At 39.1% G+C, this 10,279-nt stretch overlaps 1 protein-coding gene across 1 annotated transcript in view; it reads right to left on the bottom strand.

Annotated features, from left to right (window-relative positions):
- CNOT6L (CCR4-NOT transcription complex, subunit 6-like) overlaps positions 1-10,279 on the bottom strand; it is an 86,448-nt gene that overhangs the window by 71,843 nt on the left and 4,326 nt on the right. Inside the window, exons 2-3 of the mRNA XM_006885296.1 lie at positions 8,724-8,910; positions 7,918-8,003 (exon numbers count right to left, since the gene is read on the bottom strand). Of these exons, the coding sequence (XP_006885358.1) occupies positions 7,918-8,003; positions 8,724-8,910 (273 nt within the window). The remainder of the gene's footprint in view (positions 1-7,917; positions 8,004-8,723; positions 8,911-10,279) is intronic.

Here is a 10,279-nt window from a genome sequence, read left to right as displayed (position 1 = left end):
AAGGAATTGGCAGACACAGAAGAATTTAACAAAACAACATTTGAGCAAGAGCCTATGGTGATGAAGGAAGAAGTTCAAGCTGCTTTGAAAGAAATCGCAAAAAATAAGGCCCCAGGAACAGATGGTATACCAATTGACATATTTCAGCTAACAGATGCTGCCCTGGACGTGCTAACCCAGTTGTGTCAAGAAATCTGGAGAACAACCACTTGGCCAACTGACTGAAAGAGATCTATATTTGTTTGTTCTATTTTTTATTAGGGACATTTTATTCTTTTAATGTTTCATAACGCCATTCCTATCCGTACCATCTTCAAGCTTTAAAAATGGCAGGAAGAACTTTGAATTTGTTACTTATTTTTCTCATTTTTAACGTTCTTTGTACATCTACATGAAATTATTTTAATAGAAAGTAAGTCCTGCCAGAATACTTGGTAGATTCCCATAAAAGAGAGAAAGTTGCGTGCTATTTACCACAGAATAAATTTTAATCTAAGTAAAGTGGACGAGGGTGGGGAATTTTACAACAATGAAAGAATTTTTTTTTCCAAAGAGAAAAGTGAACTGGGGGTAGGGAGGGAGAAAAATGTGCAACAATGAATGAATGGAAATCCAAGTCCTCTATAAACTTTCATTAAAATAGCAATTAAAAAAAGAGATTAAAACCAACAGAATACAAAGCCAGTGAAAGTCAGTAGTTTTAAAGACATTAACACTTAATTTACAAAATGAACTAAAGAGACAAACTATTTTATAGTAATGTATTTCGCTGATACTTAGTGTGTCAACTCTGATACAGGGCATGGTCTTTGCAATCACTAATTATGCATCAGAGAGTTGGACATGACTAGGGAAGATAGAAGGAGAATTGATGCCTTTGAGCTGTGGTGCTGGAGAAGAGTGTTGAGGGTACCATGGACTGCTAAGAAAACAAAGAGATTCATCCTGGAGAGGGTTAAACTGGGAGGCTCCTTGGAGACAAGGTTTCTGAGGCTTCGTCTAACATACTTTGGACATGTTGTACAGAGGGACCGGTCCTTGGAGAGGTACATTATGCTTGGGAGGGTGGAGAGACAGCACAGGAGGCCCTCTATGAGGTGGATAGATTCAGTGACTGGGGTAATCAGGATAGGTGTGAAGGAGACAGTGCAACTGGCATAGGACAGAGCAGAATCTAAGGGCTGTTGTACATAAGGCCGCTATGAGTGGCAAGTGACTCAATTGCACATAACAACAACATCTCCAAATGATATAATATGAATTAAAGTTATAAATCTTTATTTTATGAACTATAACTGCACAAAATACAGTATCTGCTTCTTCAGAAGGTTGTCTGATAGAAAGGGCATGCCAGCAATCCACTAGATTCAACAGTAAATTATTTATTTGTCTCTAATATGTTCTTTTCGGCAGGCAGCATGGCGTTGGAAACCAGTTTGAAAGTCATCTACAAGAGCTGGTTCTACAGAAGCTGTTTGCTGGGATTGGTAGCAGTAGGATGGAATGTTGATTTGCTAAGGGGAGTGAGGCAATGTGATAAGGCCTCCTATTTAAAAACCCCTTTTGATGGCAGCATGACGCTGGAGACCTGTTTGAAAAGTCATCTACAGGAGGTGGTTCTACGGAATCTGTTGGCTAGGATTAGTGAGCAGTAGGGTAGAAGGGTGATTCACTAAGGAAAGTAATGTGATGTGATAAGGCGTCCTATTTAAAAAAACCCATTTTGGTAGGCAGCATGGAACTAGAGACCAGTCTGAAAAGTCATCTACAGAAGCTGGTTCTACTGAACCCATTGGCTGGGATTGATGAGCAGTAGGGTAGAATGTTGATTTGCTAAGGGAAGGGAGGCAATGTGATAAGGCCTCCTATTTAAAATTGTTTTTCGTCAAATATTCTTCTAAGTGGTATAGCACTTGTCTGTGCATTGCTGTATAGAAATAACTCGTGACTGCTGTGATGCTAAACACTGTGACACTGATGTGCCAAATGTGATAATGGTTACCCATGGTGGACGGTATCTGGTGGAACTTCCCAATTAAAATAAGCTTGGAAGTAGGAGTAGCATCGACTTCTGAAATGGCTTGCCTCCGGAAACTCTATGAACAGTGCTCAAGTCTTTTATTCATAGGGTCGCTATGCATCATCTGCGACTCGACGGCACTTAACAATACCACCACCACCAACACATTCTATTGCTATCAAGGCGGGAAACAGTGTTCTGATTGCTAGAAGAAACATAGGTTATTTTTAGTAGAAATAAAGCTACAAATTATATGTAAATTTATAATTATCAGTATTGAAGTATGTATTTCATACTTCATGAAAAAATGAAAATTTCATACTTCACTAATGTGGTGTTAAGAGTATATTATTCAAAACATTGCCATGTGGATGGGTAGGAATATGTGAATAGGGTGCATTATCATATCCAGAGCGGAATTGGCTAGTCTTGACACTAAATTGAGCAGATTCAGCAGTGGATTTTGACAATCTAAAGATGAGCAAAGAAGAAATGAAAATGTAGCACTCTTTGGGACTAGAGATTATTGTGCCAGTCAGACCCAAAGAAGAGCAGAAACAGCCGTAGCAGAGAACCAGAGATGTGATATATGATAGAGCTGATCTTGTGTGGAGTTTATTATCCAAAAAGAGTGTGTTAGCCTATCACAAGGGGATTAGCTAGTCTTGCCATTAAACTGAGTGATCCAGAAGACGAAATCTTTCCCAACAGTGAAGAAGCAGAAGCAAAAGAATGTAGCACATCCTTTGAGCCCAGAAATTCCTGCTCCAGCTACACCTACAGCACCAGCGGCCATAGCTGAACCAGAGAACCAAAATGAGATGGCGTTACCTTGAGACTGTTATCCTACAACAAAAAGAACCAGAGCTAAGCTAAGAGCCTGTGCCCAAATTTGCTGGGGGTGGTGGGGAGTTGGGGATGAGTGAGAAGTTAATATTGGCAGAACTGAAAACTTTGTAACACTGGCCTAAAGCCATTAGGCTCAAGCTTGAGATGCCTGCTAGCACATTTTGGAAGCTGTCCTGATTGACTTTATTCAGCTACTAACCTGAATTACATGAAGCCTTTTGATTTCTTCATGATTCTGTATAGTCTGTGAGCTATCACATCAGATTTTGGGCCCAGCAAAACAGTAAGAATGGTGTTGAGAAGAGCAGAAAGAGGTATGGGAGGGTGGGAGACATGTCTGAACCCATGGGAATTGGTTTTGTGTTACTGATGCTATTGACAGAACAGGTCCCTTTTATGAAGTTGGAGAAAGTCAGACATGGCCATGCTGTGGCTGTTGCTCTATTTCCACCTTGGGAATACTACCTCACAGAATCAGACCAAAAAACTTTGTTGGAATACGTGGGAGGGAGAGCCATAGTGACAGGAATAAGAGCCTTGAAACGTTGGCCTAATGCTGTGAGGATGACAGCACACTTCTGAAGCTTTTCTATTAAGAAATTATATCCTGTTATGATCCCTGTTAATAAATCCAGGATTGTAAGTATGATCTAACTATTTCTGTGAGCTATTACAATGGATTTTGAACCAAATAAAGCAGCCATACTGATGTTGGCATGAGTAGAACAGGGTGCTGGAGTGCAGGGGATATATCTCGCCTCATAGGAATTGATTTTGTGTTGTGGACGTTGTTGATGGGGACAGTTCCTCATTGTGGCATTGGTAAAGGTCAGATGTGGATGCCTACATATGGTCCTGGCTTCTTTTAAAATGGATCAATCTCAAATTATAAAATTTCAATCCAATTTGTCATGGACTGAATTATGTACTACAAAAATAGGTGTCAACTTGGGTCCCAATTCTTGTAGTTAGGCAGATATGTAGTAATACGATGTGGTAATTATATAATCATATGATCATTCCCTAAGTGATCTCATGCATCAATCCTGACCTTATGTAAGTTAATGAGGGTGAGATAAAACACCCTTAAAGCAGATAGGTCAGTTAGTCTCTAATCGGGCCTAAGGGGAGTTTCTATCTGGTGGGGCCAGCATCATCTTTTATCATGTTGTTGATTGCCTTGAGTCTAACAGGACTCACAGCGACCCTACGAACAAAAGACCTGAAGTCCCTCTACAACCAATGACATTTATCAAAGTTCATAAATTTTCCAAAGGCATGTTATTTAGGAAGTGGATACCATTCCTGCTTCCAAACCTGTCACAGTATGTTGTTTTTTAGGTGCCGATGAGTAACCTGCAATGATGCAGTCATCGGACTGAGCAAGGAAACAGTGTACGGTTCAAAATCAAGAAAGGAGTGTGTCAGGGATGCATCTTGTCCGCAAAACTTTTCACTCTGTATACAGAACACATCATTCAGGAAGGGGACTGTATGAAGAGGAATGTGGCATCAAGACTGGAGAAGACTCACTAACAACCTACGATATGCAGATGACAGAACTTTGCTTGCTGAAACTGATGAAGACCTGAAGCACTTGCTGCAAATGGTCTACAGTCTTCAATATGAATTGAATCTCAATATTAAAAAGACAAAGATTCTCACCATTGGGCCAATTGGCAGCACCATATTAGATGGAGAAGAGATTAAGGTTTTTAATAATTACAGCTTGCTCAGATCCACAATCAACACTTTTAATACCAGCAGTCAGAAAATGAAAATACTAATTACCTAGGAAAATCTGCTGTCATGGACCTTTCCAGAGTGTTGAAGAGCAACAATGTCATTCTAGATACAAAGGTGCGCCTAATCCAGGGCCATGGTCTTCTCAATTATTTGTTACACTTCAGAGAGTTGGACAATGACTAAGGATGATAGAAGAATAAATACCTTCAAGTTGTGATGCTGGAGAAGAGTCTTGAACATACCATGGACTGCCAAGAAACAAACAGGTCTGTCTTGGGGAGGGTGAAACCAAGTCTTTCCTTGGAGGCCAGGATTTTGAAGCTCCACCTCACTTATTCTGGGTATATGGCCAGAAGAGATCAGTCCTTGGAGAAGGTCAGGAGGGTGTAGTGACAGTGCAGGAGAGGAAGACCATGAATAAGATGGGTTGATACAGTAACTGAGGCAATGGGGTTTGGTGTGTCGGAATTAGTGAGACTGGCTCAGGAGAGGGAATGGTTCAGGGTTGCTATACATAGGGTCGCTATACATCACCGGTGACTCAATGGCACATAATAGCAATAACATACTATGACAGGTTTGGAAGGAGTGGTGTCCACTTCCTAAATAACAGGCCTCCAGAAACTTTATGAACTTTGATTAATGTTGATAGCTATAGAAGGGCTTTAGGCCTTTTGTTCATAAGGTCACTATGAGTTGTACTCAACTCAGAGACAACAACAACAATCACCAAAGACTATACTTTTAAGTCTTTCAACCCATTAACACATTGCCGCACACTTTTAAATTGACGACCATGCTTAGAAACCCATTTTTTTTTCGATGTATTACCGTCATTTCATTTGCAGCAACGTGTTAAACAAATCAGTCTTTTAACCCATAAAACAAATACATATACATGTACATGTATATGTATATGTATATATAAAATAAATAATCAGGAAGCTTTGGTGGTGGTGTTTTGTGCCACTGAGTCACTTGCAACTCATAATGACCCCTATGGATGACATCTCTAAACTCTGCTCTATCATGTGCCAACCGTATTATGTCTGATACATCTACCGCCATTACTCTAGTCACTGAATTAATCCATATTATCATGGGTATTCCTCTCTTGTGCTGTCCCTCCACCCTCCCAGGAATGATATCCATGGAACTCGATTTGAATTCATCAGCTGCTCTGTTACAGAAGAATGGGAAATCTACCATGTGTTTTACAAACACTTAAAACCTGGCATAGAAGAGCTCAAAGAAGAGAAGCAAGCTGAAAGAGAGTTAACAACATGAAAGAAGAGTCAAGAGTAACAGAGTGCTTTCTTTGGATGCGTAGTCCCTGAAAAGTTAACACCCTAGACCCTGGAGAAGACTGATGTTTAGACACATGGAGATGTTGAAGAATATTAGGCCCACAGATACTGAAAGGAGACAAGGACCTACCTCCTGAACCAAAAAATTACTTCCTTTAGAGTTGGCATCCTAAACTCAGTCGTAAGGCCTGCTAAACAGTGAGAGAATAAATTTGTTTGTTAAAACCATCAACCTGTAATATTTCTGTTAAAGTCAGACAAGATGACTCAGATATATCACATTTTATAGATGAACAGACTTGTTTCAAATCAACTTTAACTGTATGGTTGTTTCAACTCTACCCAGAAGAACAGAAAATAAGAGCACATGTCATTAACAATTAAATGTCAAATGTCTTTGGGAACTTATTTGAGACATGAGTATTCTCCTTTATTGTATATGATAAAAGTTTCAATAAGGTTCTAAAGAGATACACGTAATTACTCAATTGAATTTGCAAAGGAGGGAGCTCTGATGCTTTAGTGGGTAATAAACTCCACTATCAACACAAAAGCATATGGTTTGAATCCACCAGGTATTCCTTGTGAGAAAATGAGCAATAGCCTACACTGTGATTTACTACCTCAAAAAACACACTGGAGGATCAGCTATGACTCAGTTCCAACTCAACAGCATGTATCACCACCACATCTGTCATTTCAACCAATACAAACAGAATTCTTCCTATTCTTACTGAAGTTTCATACTTACTCTTCTATTATGTTGTTGTTGTTGTTATGTGCCGTCGAGTCGCCTGCGACTCATAGCGACCCTATGTACAACAGCCCTAAACTCCGCTCTGTCCTGTGCCAATCGCACTGTCTCTGACACTCCCATCCCAATTATCCCAGTCACTGAATCAATCCACCTCATAGAGGGCCTTCCTCTCCTGCGCTGTCCCTCCACCCTCCAAGCATGATGTCCCTCTCTAAGGACCGGTCTCTCCTCACAACATGTCCAAAGCATGTTAGACGGAGCCTCAGAATCCTTGCCTCCAAGGAGCGACCCGGTTTAACCCTTTCCAGGACAAATTTTCTATTATATAAAACTAAAAACAAAACTCAATACTATTAAGTTGATTTTGACTCATTGTGACCTTGTACGACTGAAAGAGTGTAACTACACTACAGCATTTCCAAAATTCTAAATCTTTGTGGAAATTACTATCTTACCATTCTTATGCAAAGTAAAAGATGGATTTTAACTAATGACCTCTTCTCTTGGCTTAATCCATTATACCACCAATCCTGCTTTTGTATAATATCAACAAATGTAAATATAGCATTTTCAAAAAGATTCAAATAGCTTTGAAGGAAAATAAAGTACATGAAAATATATTTTCAAAGCTTTGATACACTCACTAAAAGATTTGCATTTAGTCCTCTGAATTTAAAAATTTAACTCTTCTTCCTCTGCTACATCATAAAATATAAATTTCAATATTTATATAAATTGAGTTTGGCATTTATTCCAAACTGACTAGGATGAGATGATCAGATAGATGGTCATATACTTTTTATTAATATGTTGTATTTAGAATAAATATTAGGTATATACCATGGACTGCCAAGAGACCTAAAAGTTCTGTCCTGGAGAGGATAAAATGAAGCTATTCCTTAAGAGGCAAGGATTGTGAGGCTCTGTCTCACATATTTTTGGCATGTAGCCTGGAGGGACCAGTGCTTGGAGGACATCATGCTTGAAAGGGTGGAGGGATAGCACAGGAGATGAAGTCCAAGAAGAGAAGGATTGACACAGTAACTAGGGCAATAAGGGTAGGTGTGTTAAAGACAGTGAGATTAGCTTAGGATAAAGCAGGGTTCAGAGCTATTTTACACAGAGTTGGTATGAGTTGTACTCAACTCCGTGGCACATAACAACAATTTATTTTTAGTGTCATAGTATTTCCCACAGAACCTCAATACGGAGTGTTAAGACTTTATTTAATTACTTACCTTTCAAACCTAAAGTTTGCAGCTGGAAGAGCCGACCAAGTTCATAAGGCAAAACCCGTAACAGATTGTTATTTAAAAGCAATTCCCTGTTTTAAAATAAAATAAATTCATTTTAGCTTAATATGCCAATTATAATAAAGATCAACAGTTACTGTTCTTAAACTTCCTTCAACTGAGAGTATGATGTTTATATTCAAGCCACATTTTGCATATTCTCCAAGAGAATATTCAAATACTAAAAAGTTCTAATGGCCACAATTCTTAACATTATTTCTATGGTTTATTTAACTCTACCACAAATTAGAGCTGTAGGTATTACAAATAAATTCAGCCATTTCCTGCAAAAAATGCATCAATGAAATGGATCCCTTAAAAAGGGATTTCTGAAGAACCAGAAACAAATCTATTTATGTTTTAAAAATTCATTATGGAGTTTAAATATGAAATCTAAGTACACTTTGCCCTCTATAATATATGCTCGTAAAAAAATTTTTATAAGCAAGTATTATTCCTAATTATTTCAGATTAGCCTTGAGTATAATTTGGGCACAGCATGCTTTTATTTTCAAACTTCACAGTTTCGTAGTAACTTGTTGATATTATAAACACAATTTAAGACAAGAATCTCCAAACATAAAGAAGGAAAAAATATTAGATGTTAACTCAAATATTATGCTAAACCAGTTTATGTTACATTGTTTGGTTTTCATACACACAAAAATCTAACCATAAGTCACGTCTGATAATTTACTTATTTAATAAATTCAGAATTTTACTAATGAGTCATGTCCATAATATTTCCTCACCTGAGAGACACCATGTTTCCTAGTTCTGCTGGTAAACTTCTGAGTTTATTGGATGACAGATCCAGGTAAACCAGATTATGAAGCTTGGCAATATCAGGTGGAATGCGACTAAGGAAATTGTCGTTTAGATGCAGCGCTGTCAAGTGTGTCAATGACCAAAGTGATGAACTTAAGCTCCGCACTCTACCTAAAAGGCAAAATACGTAAGTATTAAACTCAAGATCAGAGACAAAGACTGCAAAATACTGAGGACTAAAAAACTGTAAAAGAGACTGAAACACATGAAGATATTCTACCTTGGGCACTTTAATTTTGTGTTTATTGCTGCTGTTTTCTTCTGCTCACACTCCAAATGCAAATTTACTTACATCACGTTGGTTCCAACTTAAAACAACCCTACATCTAGATTCTGGGGCTGTAAGTTATAACAGGAAGAAGCCGTTCTTTTTAACATGCAACCTATCTTTGAAGGATTCAAAGGTCTTGAGATGAGTAGCTTTTGATTAGCAGCACAACTTTACCATAAATAAGGCTGCCATGAGTTTGGAGACAATTCACTTATACTAACAAATTGCACCTAACGGGTGGAGGATAGGATTAGTACTAGACAGCCTACAATCTATGTTAAAAAACATCTGACACACACACACACACAAAATTAGATAGATAGATACACACAAACAAATGATGAGGTTGAAAATGATGGCTTAACCTAATGTTGTTGTTATGTGCCATCGAGTTGCTTGCGACTAATAGCGACTCTATGCACTAATAGCGACTCTATGCTCAAGAGCCCTAAATGCCGGTCTAGCCTGTGCCAACCTTGCCATCGCAAACACACTCATTCCTACCACTACACTCACAGAATCTATCAATCTCATCGAAGGTCTTCCTCTCCTGCGCTGTTCCTCCACTCTCCCAAACATGATGTCCCCCTCCAAGGACCAGTCCCTTCTTGAAACATGCCCTAAGTATGTCAGACGAAGCTACAGAATTAACTCCAGGGAACATTCTGGGTTCACCCTCTCCAGGACAAACCTGTTTGTTCTCCTAGCAGTCCATGGTATATTCAACAATCGTCTCCAGCACCACAGCTCAAAGGCACCAATTCTCTATCATCGCTATTCACTGTCCAACTCTCCGACACATGGCACATAACTGCGAAGACTATAACCTGGATCTGGTGCACGTTAATCTCTAGCCTGACATCGTTGCTCTTCAGTACTCCTGAGAGGTCCCTCACAGCTGACTTTCCCAATGCAATTCATCTCTTGATTTCCTGGCTGCTGCTACCAAAAGTGTTGACTGTGGAACCAAGCAAACTAAAACTGTTAACTATCTCAATCTCTTTACCATCCATACAGATACTGCCAATTGGCACAGTGGTGAGAATCTTTGCTTTCCTGACGTTGAGCCTCAATCCATATTGGAGACTGCAGTCCTTGACTTTCTGCAGCAAGTGCTTCAGGTCCTCCTCAGTTTCAGCAAGCAGGGTTGTATCATCAGGACTCTTCCACCAATCCTGATACCACATTCCTCCTCGTACAACCCAGCGT

The sequence above is a fragment of the Elephantulus edwardii genome, unplaced genomic scaffold (assembly GCF_000299155.1).
Source record: "Elephantulus edwardii isolate Elephantulus edwardi_28Jun2011 unplaced genomic scaffold, EleEdw1.0 scaffold00042, whole genome shotgun sequence".
NCBI classification, from domain to species: Eukaryota; Metazoa; Chordata; class Mammalia; order Macroscelidea; family Macroscelididae; genus Elephantulus; species Elephantulus edwardii.
The sequence above is the reverse complement of the archived record's forward strand: the minus strand, read 5'-3'. Positions and strand labels throughout refer to the sequence as shown.